Source organism: Oryctolagus cuniculus, chromosome 1 (assembly GCF_964237555.1).
Source record: "Oryctolagus cuniculus chromosome 1, mOryCun1.1, whole genome shotgun sequence".
In the NCBI taxonomy this organism is placed as follows: Eukaryota; Metazoa; Chordata; class Mammalia; order Lagomorpha; family Leporidae; genus Oryctolagus; species Oryctolagus cuniculus.
Genome location: NC_091432.1, coordinates 138,146,277 through 138,159,389, shown reverse-complemented (window position 1 = coordinate 138,159,389; position 13,113 = coordinate 138,146,277). Strand labels below are relative to the sequence as shown.

Genomic DNA, 13,113 nt, shown 5'->3' with positions numbered 1-13,113 from the left:
ACAACCCCACAAAACAATGGCCTTGGGCTCGGAGGGGTTGCCAGGGTTTGGGGCGAATGTCCATCCCTTGGGCACCTTGGCACGGTGCTTGTTTGGGGAGTCCCTGCCACACCCGACCTCTGGGGCCCTGCCTGGAGCTGGACACGTGTCCAGAATCCAGGCCATTGAGCAAAATGCTCAATACTGCAGTGTTTGCCTCACAAGCCAGAATCTTCTGAGCGTTACATGCAACAGCAGGTGTGGCACAGAGTTCTTGTGGAGGCGGCAAGAGTCCAGGCGGTCTGCACTGCCCCGCGTTCCCCCACTGTTGGAGGAAAGGGGAGGCAAATTGGGAATTACCCTGACGGTTTAAAAACAGAGCAAAATGAGTGTCCTGAGCTGGGATAATTTCAGACTCAAGCACAAGTAACGCGAGTGCTGTCAGCCTAGAATAGCCAGTGGCTTCGTAAATGGCAGCTCTGTTTGCCTGCCCGGTGGCTCCAGGCCCCTTTGAGTTCAGCCTCTCTCCCCGGGCTGGGCTGAGCCGAGAGTCGATGCAGGCCGGGTGTGCAGCGTGGAATCTTTTGGAAGGTGGTGGGTGGGGCGGTGGGGGGGTGTCTGTCTCCACAGCAGCAGGTTCAGCAGGCGTGACTCACTCCATAGTGGGTGTCCCTGGGATGATTCCAGGGCAGCTCATTGCTGGGTATCATTAGGAATTGAACTGAATGCTTGTGTACGCCGCAGAGAGAAAGCCACTCTGGCCAGCTGAAGTTTGGGTGTCCTGGGGTGGGATTGTGGGTCTCGGGGACCTGCCACTGTAGGAGATCAGGGCAGGCCAGCATGTGAGGAGGTGTGCTGGGGAGGCGGCGGTGGCAGACAGAGCGGGGGCTGCACCTGCGGCTCGCAGGCACAGGGCTTGCTCCAGAGAGGGACGCGTGAGCCGTGCAGGTGGGGCGGTTGTTGACGGCGTGTTCCTCTCTTGCAGACAGAATGCCTCAACTACATCCGAGTACTGCAGCCACTCAGCGCCACCTCCCTCTATGTGTGTGGGACCAATGCCTTCCAGCCGGCCTGTGACCATCTGGTAAGGCCCCTGCTGCTCCCTGGATCACCCGTGCCTGTGCCGCCTGGTCCGTGATTAGAGCCGCGCGGGGCCCTGTGCAGGCCTGAGTTGGTTTCCACCGTACAGAATGACAGGAGTCTCTCTGGATGGCTGTGTGAGGACTGGAGGCAACATAACCTCACCGGGCTGTGGTCAGTGTCCATGCTCAGAGGGGCAGGGCTCCAAGTCCCAGTGTCCTCAGCACAGGTGCAGAACGTGTGATGGCCTAGAAACGTGTTGACAGAAGCACCGTGTGCTCCACATCGCCCTAGCATCCTGCCTCCTCTCTGTTTCGTGAGGAAGCCTGGCTGCAGGATTGGCGTGTCTTGGGACATGACTCTTCAGTGCTGGCTGTTGATGGGTGGCTCGCCTGCTGAGCTGCCCCGTGTGAGCAGCGGGTCCCCTCGCCCTCCCTGGGCCGCATCTCTGACACGCCCAGGCGGGTGTCCAGCGCTGCCTCTCTCTCTCTGACTGTGTGCAGAGAGAAGTCTCCTGAGAGAGAATCACCAGGAGGAGCATTTTGGACAGTGTGGGCAGGGCCTGAGAATGAGGCATTTTTTTTTTTAAGATTTTATTTATTAGAGAGACAGAGAGGTCTTCCACCCACTGGCTCACCCTCCAAATGGCTGCAGTGGCTGGAGCTGTGCCACGGCGCTACACCAATCTGCAGCCAGGAGCCAGGTGCTTCTCCTGGTCTCCCATGCAGGTGCAGGGCCCAAGCACTTGGGCCATCCTCCACTGCCTTCCCGGGCCACAGCAGAGAGCTGGACTGGAAGAGGAGCAACCGGGACTAGAACCGTGCCAGCCCACGAAGCGTGTTTATGGCTGTCCCAGGATTTAGTGAGCACGTGAAAAATAAAGTGCTACAGTGAGACACCCTCGCCTGCTAGAACCCTAAGTTAATTGGAGTTTTAAAATATTGTCCAGCCTTCAGTCAAGGTTAAGCGACAAGGCAGAGCCTGAACTGGGAAGTGTGCCTAGGGAGTTGGGCGCTGGCACAGGATTTCTGGATGAGGCCCACGCAGGGGCCCACCCTAGTCCTCAGACTTACTTTGCTGCAGGAAAAAAAAGGGTGCAGTCCTACTCATCAAAGGATTTCCTGGGCCGGCGCTGTGGCTCACTTGGCTAATCCTCTGCCTGCGGCGCCGGCATCCCATATGGGTGCCAGATTCTGTCCCAGTTGCCCCTCTTCCAGTCCAGCTCTCTGCTGTGGCCCGGGAGGCCAGTGGAGGATGGCCCAGGTGCTTGGGCCCTGCACCCGCATGAGAGACCAGGAGGAAGCACCTGGCTCCTGGCTGCAGATTGGTGTAGCGCCGTGGCGGCCATTTGGGGAGTGAACCAACGGAAGAAAGACCTTTCTCTGTCTCTCTGTCTATATTTCTACCTGTATAAAAAAAAAGGGATTTCCTGGCTGACCTCTGGGTGATCGGGCAGTTAAAGTACTGCCTTTTAAACTCGCATCCTATAGATAGGTCAGCTGTGAGACAGAGGAAGAATCTCTCTGAACCTGTAATTTTGCTCAGTACTTTGAAGAAAAATTAACAGAAAAGTTGATCACTCATGTGACTACACAGTTGGAAATGTGTGTATGTGTACACACACTTCTGTGTGTACATGTATGTATCCACACATGTGGCTGTTTGCACATACATCAGGTATTTGTTCCTGTGTGCACACATGTGCATATGTGTGTACCACACATGTGGCTGTGTGGACGTATGTCTCTGCACAGGCCCATGCCTGCTGTGTGTGTGAGCACACATCTGTGTGCACATGTATGCATCCACACACGTGGCTGTGTGCACATACATCTGCAGGTGTGCATGCCTGCCTGTGTGCACACATGTACGTATGTGTGTATCACGCATATGGCTGTGTGTATGTGTCTCTGCACATGTCCATGCCTGTGTGTGTGTGTGTGTGTGTGTGCGCGTGTGCTTGCTGAAACCAGACCTGTGTCTCCTGCATGCCTGTACAGGCACATCCTAAGAACAACATCTTCCTGTAGAACTGCAGTTCCGTCATTACGTCTCAGAAGATGAACCGTAACTCCCCAGCGCCATCTGCCTTGCAGTTCTGTTCAGCTGCCCCGGGAGCACCCTGCCATGTCCTTTGGGCCGTGTCCAGTAGGATGCACTGTCACGCAGCTCACGTGTCCTGGCGTGATGGCTGACGGCTGTGACTTGTTTGAACGGCACCTCTGGGGCATCAGTGACAGCTTCCTGTGCCTGCTTCTGAGAGCCATTTCCAGCCTGCCTGCTCTGCCGGACGGAGGGTGCCCCCAGCCTGCAGGAGGCGGCTCCACCCTCCTGAGCTGCTCCGGCTGTCGGGCGCACAGTGACGTCCCGCTTTCTCCCTCTCTGTGGCCGACTCATTCTCCTGTGGCTGCCGGGTTTGCCTGTTTCTCCCCCTGGAGGCCCTGCTTCAGGTGTGCAGACACCACGCCCCTCACTTCATGGGCATTGCTCTCCGTTCATCACTTGTCGGTCACGTTGCATCGCCTTTCACCGTAGGAGAGCCTGCCGGCTCGCTGTGTAGCTGGGTCTCTCCATTTTTAACTTGTATGGGTTTGGGCTTCCTCGTCGGGTAGAGAGAGTATCCTGAGATTCAGCTACTGGCCTGTCGTTTCTTTCCATGCACCTTGATTCCCGTTCACTATTTCTTGTTGCGTTACTTTGAGAGACAGAGGAAGAGAGAAGAAAGAGCCTCCATCTACTGGCTCACTCCCCCAGATGCCCACAGCAGTCAGGCACTGAGACCAGGAGCTGACAGCTCAACCCAGGTCTCTCCCCCATGGGTGACAGGGAGCCCAATTTCTTCTTTTCTTTTTTCCCCAAAGAAACCTTTTATTTAAGGAGTACAAACTTCATAAGTACAACTTTAAGAATATAGTGATTCCTCCCAATATATCCACCCCACCTCCTCTACCCTCTCCCATTCCCCGTCCCATTCTCCATTAAGATTCATTTTCAGTTAACTTTATACACAGAAAACCAACTCTAGACTAAAGATTTCGACAAGTTGCATACACACACACACACACACACACACACAAAACAGAACAAATTTTACAGTTAACTCTCATAATACAATTCATTGAGGACAGAGGTCCTGCATGGGGAGTTAGTGCACAGTGACTCCTGTTGTTAATTTAACAATTAACACTCTTATGTATGATGTCAGTGATCACCCGAGGCTCTTGACATGAGCTGCCTAGGCTGTGGAAGCCATTTGAATCCGCAAACTCCATCAGTATTAGACCAAGGCCATAAGCTAAGTGGAAGTTCTCTCCTCCCTTCAGAGAAAAGTACATCCTTCTTTAATGGCCCCTTCTTTCCACTGGGCTCTCACCCACAGAGATCCTTCATGTAGGACTTTTTTTTTTTTGCCACAGTACCTCAGCTTTCCATTAGCCATAGGGCTGATTCTGAGGTCAGAGTGCTACTGAAAGCGATTGTCATTCTGAGTTGGCTGTGTGGACAGGGCAACCAATTTCTTAAGCCATCACCTGCTGCCTCCTGTGGTCTGCATCAGGAGAAAGGAGCTAGAGTTGGCAGGCAAACTCAAGTCCTCTGATGTGGAATGTGGACTGTCACTCCCCCTCTTCGTGGAGGAACGACACTAAACCCTGCCTAGGTTTCCTATCCGAGTCACGGCACCATTATGCCTCCTAAGCTTCATATCCGAGTCACGGCACCATTATGTCGCTCCCCCTCTTCGCGGAGGAACGACACAGGACCCTGCGCTGTTCTTTTGTCTGCTCGGCCCTTCCCGGGTTTGCTGCTGGTTCTTCCCGGGTTGGCTACCGTCCCTTCCACCTCCGTGGAAGGGCGGTTCCCCCTGCCACTTTCCCCACTTCCGCGGGGGAGCGGCACACCGCTGGCCGGCTCTCTCGGGGGCTGCTCAGGTGTTCCCTTTAGATGTTCCTGGTGCATGTTGTCTCTCTCCTCCTTTATAGTCCTCTTCCACCAATCCCAACTCTGCTACCCACACACCGAGTACGCTGCTCTCCTCCAATCAGGAGCAGGATCAGCTCCTGCAGGTCATCACTCAAGTTGGCGAGAGGCAGCTGTGTAGAAGTTGTTACTCCCTTCTCAGCGCCATATTGTGGGAGAGCAGATGCATAGAATAAGTCTTAATTCCAGTAACAGTCTAGTCCGAGTTGCTCCCCACAGTGGACCTCTCTTTTTTTAAATTTTTTTAAAGATTGATTGATTTTACTTGAAAGTCAGAGTTAGAGGGGAGAGAGAGGGGAGATGGGGAGAGAGGGAGAGAGAGGTCTTCCATCCGCTGATTCACTCCCCAGTTGGCCACAGCGGCTGGAGCTGTGCCAATCCAGAGCCAGGAGCTTCTTGTGGGTCTCCCACATGGGTGCAGGGGCCCAAGGGCTTGGACCATCTTCCACTGCTTTCCCAGGCCATAGCAGAGAGCTGGATCAGAAGTGGAGCAGCCAAGACTAGAACTGGTGCCCATATGGGATGCCAGCACTGCAGGCAGCAGCTTTACCCGCTGTGCCACAGTGCTGGCCCCAAGTGTGGACCTCTTAACTGGTATCTTGCCAACTAGGCCGGATACCTGCCCTGGTCCCATTTTTAATATTCAGATTATGGGTCCCTCTGGAGTGTTTTGGTAGGTGCAGGAGGTAAGCGTTACACTGCTCTTTTTGTTTTTACTTTTGTGGTGTATGTTTGTAGGATGCTATGGTTCTGCCTACTGCCTTGAACACCATCTTTTTCAATATTCAGTGTGAGCTTCTGATCACTTCCTTACTGTGGCTATCCTGTATTTGATTTGCCCTGACCATTTTCAGCCCTAAAGCCACAAATGATGCCATACCCATTTTACAGACAAGTAAACTGAGGTGCTGGGATCTTGAGTAGCTTGGCTAAGGGGTCCAGACAAGGAAACCAGGTCATTGGCACACAGACCTCAGTTGAGTGACCTGAGGCACAGCTCCAAGGCCAGGAGCCCTGTGGCTCCTCCCATTTGCCCTGCCATTGTAGTCTTCCAAGAGAAGGGAAACCAGTGGGTAATTTTATGCGGTACAACGGAATGTTACCATGAAAATCTAGACGTTTTAGCATGTGCTTTCTTTCCTTTCAATTGCAGAGCCTAACAACCTTTCAGTTTCTGGGGAGAAGTGAAGACGGCAAAGGAAGGTGTCCGTTTGACCCGGCACACAGCTACACGTCCGTCATGGTCGGTGAGTCCTGGCCCCGTGGCCCCAGCAAGGCGCCCAGCCCCTCTTCCCTCTTGGTCTCTGTGACGTCGGCTGTGACATCACTGAACGCCTGTGCAACCCCGCAGAGGAAGAGCTTTGGGGTTCACTGTTCCAAAGGACAGGCGGCTGGCTGCCACCATGTCACTTCACTGCTGTTGCAGGGACCCAGTGTTGGCGTGGCTCCGGCGTGTGGGTGGGCTGTTCCTGTTGCGCAGGGAGCCATGTGACTCACTTAGCCCTGCCGTGGGCTCGTGGGTCTGAGGCCAGCAGGCCGTGACCTTCGTGGGCACGCTCTGTCGTATGGGGATCTGGCTTAGGGTTTTTTGACTTGGTGATGGTGTGAGAGGTGAGCGTGCACAGGATTCTGTTTGCCACTCTGGGTACAGCATGAGGGTACTCCAAGACAGCTGTGGGGGATGGATTTAAAGATAAGCTTACTGTGGTGCAAGAAAACGTTGAAATCTATGAATAGTTTTTTTTTCCATAATTTTTGGGAACCTTTCAAAGATCCTTCCAGGAGCATGGATTAAGAAATGCACCAGGGGCCGCAGGTAAAAGCCGCTGCCTGCAGTGCTGGCATCCCATCTGGGCGCTGGTTCAAGACCTGGCTGCTCCTCTTCTGATCCAGCTCTCTGCTATGGCCTGGGAAAGCAGTAGAAGATGCCCCAAGTCCTTGGGGCCCTGCACCTGCATGGGAGACCCAGAGGAAGCTCCTGGCTCCTGGTTTCTGATCAGCGCAGCTCCAGTGGTTGCGGCCAATTGGGGAGTGAACCAGTGGATGGAAGACCTCTCGCTCTCTGCCTTTCCTTCTCTCTGTGCAACTCTGCCTTTCAAATAAGTAAATCTTAAAAAAAGGTACCATAATATTTTTAAAAATATTTATTTAAGAGGTAGAGTTACAGGCAGAGGGAGAGACACAGAGAGATCTTCCATCCACTGGTTCACTCCCCAAATGGCCACAATGGCCAGAGCTGGACTGATCCAAAGCCAGGAGCTTCTTCCGGGTCTCCCACGTGGGGGCAGGTGCCCAAGGACTTGGGCCATCTTCTACTGCTTTCCCAGGCCAAAACAGGAAGCTGGATTGGAAGAGAAGCAGCCGGGACTCAAAACAGGCACCCAAATGGGATGCTGGCACTGCAGGCTGTGGCTTTACCTGCTATGCCACAGTGCCAGCTCCTCCGTGAACGACAGGAGACACGCAGCATTTTATTATTATAAGCAGGCTCTGTGTAGGGCAACTTTGGCCAACTGCAGGCTAACACACGTGTTCTGCACGCGTGCTTAAGTGGGTGGGGCGGAACCAGAGCACCATGTTGGGTTGGGCATGATCAAGGCATTTTCTTTTTTCTTTTTTTTGAAAGCTTTTATTTAATAATATAAATTTCATAGGTGTAGCTTTTTGGAATATAGCAGTTCTTCCCCCCCATACTCACCCTCTCACCCCTACTCCCATTCCACCTCCTACTCCATCTCCCATCCCATTCTTCATTAAGATTCATTTTTAATTATATACAGAAGATCAACTCTATACTAAGTAAAGATTTCAACAGATTGCACCCACACAGACACACTAAGTATAAAGTACTGTTTGAAGACCAGTTTTACTGTTAATTCGCATAGTACAACACATTAAGGACAGAGATCCTACATGGCGAGTAGGTGCACAGTGACTCCCGTTGTTGATTTAATAATTGACACTCTTATTTATGACGTCAGTGACCACCCGAGGCTCTTGTCATGAGCTGCCAAGGCTATGGAAGCCTTGAGTCCACAAACCCCGTCAGTGTTTAGACAGGACCATAAGCAAAGTGGAAGTGCTCTCCTGCCTTCTTTGATGGACCCTTCCTTCGCTGGGATCTCACAGAGATCATTCACGTAGGCCGTTTTTGCCACAGTGCCTGATCGAGGCACTTTGCATTCTCGGTGTGTTCAGCCTGCGAGGATTTCCCCGGGGCGGCCCCCTCCGCCGGGAGTCCCTGTGTGTGCCCGTTGTTCTGGGTGCAGGGTTACTGCCTGTGTTCTCTGGTTGCCTCTTCACTCATAAAACACAGCTGGATGTGGAGCAGGAAATGACGCGTGTCAAGGAAAAGGAGCAGACGGCCGGGAAGCGGGAGTGCGTGGCCCCCAATGGGGGGGCGGGGGCGGGGCTGTCTTCCCTTCCCCCTCCCCGTGCGTGAGTGAGCTTCCATTCCTGCTGCCGCCACCCCCTGCCCAGGGACCCATCCCCTTCCTCCCCACCCTTGCCGCTGCAGATGGAGAGCTGTATTCTGGGACGTCGTATAACTTCCTGGGAAGTGAACCTATCATCTCCAGGAATTCTTCCCACAGCCCCCTGAGGACGGAGTACGCCATCCCTTGGCTGAACGGTAAGAGTGGAGCCTGCACACCTGCGTGAGTGTCCCCCCTGCCCCCCGCCCCCACCGGACTGTCTCTACCCGGAGGGGCTCCCCCCCCCCCCCGAATTACAGAGGGAGGCCGCATTCGGGGAAATGGCAAACCCAGGTGAACCAGACTCGGACGCGGTGTGGTTTCTGGAGTGTTCTGGAGCCCTCGTGCTGGTCTGCTGTAGGGGCCTTGGTCCCGCCAGGCAGTGTGTGTGTGATTTCAGGGTGAGGGCTTTTCCTGGTCTTTGAAGCCAGTTGCTCCTCAGTGTGGGGCGGCCGAGGACTGAGGCAGACGTGGTTTCAACCAGCAAGTGTGCATCTCCCAGGGCCGAGGCGGGCTGGGTTCCCGGGGTTGACCCCGGGGTGTGCTGCAGGGCCATCCCGGAGGCTGGGGACGGCGGCCAGTGCCGTCCTTGTTTGCGGATGCTGGCGTCTGCACAGAGACTTGTGCACATCCTAGACTTCTCACCGTGGAGCCCCCAGACCTCAGGGCTGCACTGGCCAGCCTGTGACACTGAGGGTAGCGGGTGCCACGCAGGGGTGATGTGGCGGGACACTCTAGGCCAGCTGGTGTCGTCTTTGTAGAGCCCAGCTTCGTCTTTGCCGACGTGATCCGGAAGAGCCCCGAGGGGGCCGAGGCCGAGGACGACAGGGTCTACTTCTTCTTCACCGAGGTGTCTGTGGAGTACGAGTTCATCTTCAAGCTGCTGATCCCGCGGATAGCGCGGGTGTGCAAGGTGAGTGTGTCCCGTCCTCGCTGGCACAGGTGTGCCAGGCGAGTGCATCTGGATCCTTCCATGACTGTAGCTTGCCTGAAAGATCGGTTGCTTCCAACCTGTGTCTGAGATGCCACTTCGCCATTGCGCATGCCCCTTCCTGCCACAGAGCCCTCTGATGGGGTGTTGCAGACCCAGTGCTGGTCCGTGGGGCTCAGTGCCCCCCTGCAGCTGTGAGTCCATCAGGAGTCAGGTCTTCCTTGACCTTGACTTTGACCCAGCACCAGGAGGGGGCCTCGGGAACAAGATCTGGGCAATGCTCACTGCAGCCTCCCGTCCCCTAGATACAAGCCATGGGGGCATGTGCATCTTAGCGACCCCGGGGTCTCTGCAGACCCCTTTTCCCCTCCCACTTGCTGTTTGCTGCAGTCCCTTTGGCTGCTTCCAGGGGCTGAGAGCCGCAGAGACGGATGACCATGCTGGCATTATTCTTGGCTGAAACGACACGGGGGGAGAGAGGCCCTTTGATAACAGAGTCTTTGGTTTCTGTGATCACACAGTAGGGTTGAGGAGTGTGTTTTCCTCGCCCTCAAAATAAAGACTCTTCAATTTCGTATTCTTCTGGCTTCCAGTTTCCTGGTTTCTGTGCCCCAGACGGACACGTTGCAAGACCCTCCCAAATGCTGAAAACCAAGGACAGCCCCGAGCCCTGTGCGTGCCTTAGTTCTTCCCACACGTGCATAGCCATGATTAAGTTTAATTTACAGAGTAGGCCCAGCCAGAGAGCAACAAGAGTAATAGGACAATTCTACCAACACACTGTCATGAAGGAGTTTACAAAATTGTCACAATCTATGTGAGTGTGGCCTCTGTCCTGAGATAACGCACGTTCTCAGGCCGCGGTGGAGCCTGGGGAAGTAAACCCGCAGTGTGCAAAGTCACAGTCACGTGATTCCATGGACCACGTGATGGCCTGGGCTTCTGCCATTGCCTCCTCCCTAAAAGTGCTGACAAAAGACCGAGTGGGTTCCTTCAGTGGAGACCCTGGGGAGTGGAGAGGAGGCAAAGGATCTTTTGTCCCCCAAGAGGCACCCTGGCCACAGGCAGGTTCATTGCCGAAGCCCTCGGTGCGGGAGGTCACTGGGGCCCGCACCCAGCCGGCCCTTAGCTCACTCACTGGCGGGTTATCAGCCCAGAGAGTCGCACAAGTCCAGGGACCAGCCGGCATCAGGAGTTTTTGGGGAGAGGATTCAAGTCTGTTTTGCTGTGTGTGTGTGTGTGTGTGTGTGTGTGTGTGTGTGTGTGTGTGTGTGTGTTTCTGTGTGTTTTAAGATTTACTTATTTGAGAGGTGGAGTTACAGACAGAAGAGACAGAGAGGTCTTCCATCCACTGGTTCACTCCCCAAAGGGCTATAACAGCCAGAGCTGGGCCAGTCAGGAGCCAGGAGCTTCTTCCAGGTCTCCCACGTGGGTGCAGGGGCCCAAGCACTTGGGCCATCTTCTATTGCTTTCCTAGGCCGTAGCAGAGAGCTATTTCAGATTTGGAGCAGCCGGTGCCCGTATAGGATGTTGGTGCCACAAGTGGAGGCTTTACCCACTACGCCACAGCACCGGCCCCGTACTTCGTGTTTCAACCCAGAAACTTCCACGCTCTGAGCCGTGCGTGCGTCACAGGGCTCTGCTGCCGCTCTCCTCTCTCTGGGCAGCACTGTGCCTGCGCCGTGCCTGGGGCCGCCTGCCCCTTACCCACACCATCTCTGGGGTTGCAGGGCGACCAGGGAGGCCTGCGGACCTTACAGAAGAAGTGGACCTCCTTCCTGAAGGCCAGGCTCACCTGCTCCCGGCCGGACAGCGGCCTGGTCTTCAACGTGCTGCGGGACGTCTTCGTGCTCCGGGGCCCGGGCCTCAGGGAGCCCGTCTTCTACGCGCTCTTCACCCCACAGCTGTGAGTGCCCTGGCGGGCGGGTGGGCGGGGTGCCTGCCCCCGGCTGGCTGCTGTGCTGCCGGCACTCACGCGGCCTCCCCTACCTACCTAGGAACAACGTGGGGCTGTCGGCCGTGTGTGCCTACAACCTGTCCACGGCGGAGGAGGTCTTCTCCCGCGGCAAGTACATGCAGAGTGCCACAGTAGAGCAGTCCCACACCAAGTGGGTCCGCTACAACGGCCCGGTGCCCACGCCGAGGCCTGGAGCGGTGAGCTGGGCCCGTGGGGGAAGGGGAGCACAAGACTGGGAGGGTGAGGGGCGCGGCATGTTGTCCCGTTTTCTTCTGCCACAGTTCTCAGACTTGTCACGTGCCCAGAGGAGCCCGGGTGCTGCAGGGGCCACGTTGCAAAATTCGCCTTGCCTGATGGCACTGCGTCTATTTTCGGTTTCCGTTTCCTGCGGAGACATGCAGTTTCGTGCAGAGGCCTGTGCGCCTCCTAACAAGAGTGAATTTACCTAGAAATCGGTGCACACGGCTAGGCTGATCGGGCTGCACCCACTTGGTGAATGGGTGGCAAGCAGCGTGCTTGGCCCCCCTGCGGGGTGGGGCATTGCTCTGTCCTGAGGTTCTCCCTCCTCCCTGGGTTCCTGCTGTGTGGGCGTCTGTCCTCAGCGGGTGGGCACTCTCTCTGTGCGTGCTGTTCGGTGAGACATGGTCAGGAACTTGAGTTCACACAGCAGGGAGCTGGGGCGAAGCAGCACCCACCCTCGTGCCATGTAGAGAGGGCCCCCGTGTGGCAGCAGTGAGCGTCCGTGTCTTCGCACAGCAGAGCTGCCCCGTGTTTCATTTTTTAGCATCAACGCTTAATGAGACGTCTCGACAAACGTCTTTGCCAGCGACGTGTCGGGAAACACAGTCACGTCTCATGGGTGTGGTGGTTGTTGGGAAAGGCGACCCCCATCACACACAGTGGCCCTGAATTCAAGAAATGCACCCTGCAGTGCCAGGCCTCGCGCCTGCGCTGAGCTCTCCCGCTGGTGGCTTTGCCCCTACAGTGCATCGACGCGGAGGCACGGGCGGCCAACTACACCAGCTCCCTGAATTTGCCTGACAAAACGCTGCAGTTCGTCAAAGACCACCCTCTGATGGATGACTCCGTGACCCCCATAGACAACAGGCCCCGCCTCATCAAAAAGGACGTGAACTACACCCAGATCGTGGTGGACAGGACGCGGGCGCTGGACGGGACCCTCTACGACGTCATGTTCATGAGCACAGGTGCTTGCCCACTCACAGCCTGTCTGTGTCCTTGGGTGAGCGGGTCGGGAAATCCAGTTCATCTTTGCGGGTGGGTCCTGCGTCTGTCTGCATCACTGTGCCCCGCCTGGTGTGTGACCGCTTGCCCGAAAGGATTTCCGAAAAGTCAGCAGGCCTGTGGCTTCCAGATCTCTCTGTCGCCCCCTTGTGGCGCCTTTTTTTTTTTTTTTTTGGACAGGCAGAGTGGACAGTGAGAGAGAGACAGAGAAAGGTCTTCCTTTGCCGTTGGTTCACCCTCCAATGGCCGGCGCACTGCGCTGATCCGATGGCAGGAGCCAGGTGCTTCTCCTGGTCCCCCATGGGGTGCAGGGCCCAAGCACTTGGGCCATCCTCCACTGCACTCCCTGGCCACAGCAGAGAGCTGGCCTGGAAGAGGGGCAACCGGGGCAGAATCCAGCGCCCCGACTGGGACTAGAACCCGGTGTGCCAGCGCCCCAAGGCGGAGGATTAGCCTAGTGAGCCGCGGCA

At 55.7% G+C, this 13,113-nt stretch overlaps 1 protein-coding gene across 6 annotated transcripts in view; it reads left to right on the top strand.

Annotated features, from left to right (window-relative positions):
- Positions 1-13,113, top strand: part of SEMA4D (semaphorin 4D) — a 127,633-nt gene that overhangs the window by 96,475 nt on the left and 18,045 nt on the right. For all 6 annotated transcript variants that reach the window (XM_070049343.1, XM_051847448.2, XM_070049340.1 and 3 more), the window contains 7 exons: positions 965-1,063; positions 6,191-6,284; positions 8,555-8,668; positions 9,272-9,423; positions 11,172-11,347; positions 11,439-11,595; positions 12,384-12,606. In XM_070049343.1, coding sequence (XP_069905444.1) covers positions 965-1,063; positions 6,191-6,284; positions 8,555-8,668; positions 9,272-9,423; positions 11,172-11,347; positions 11,439-11,595; positions 12,384-12,606 — 1,015 coding nt within the window. The remainder of the gene's footprint in view (positions 1-964; positions 1,064-6,190; positions 6,285-8,554; positions 8,669-9,271; positions 9,424-11,171; positions 11,348-11,438; positions 11,596-12,383; positions 12,607-13,113) is intronic.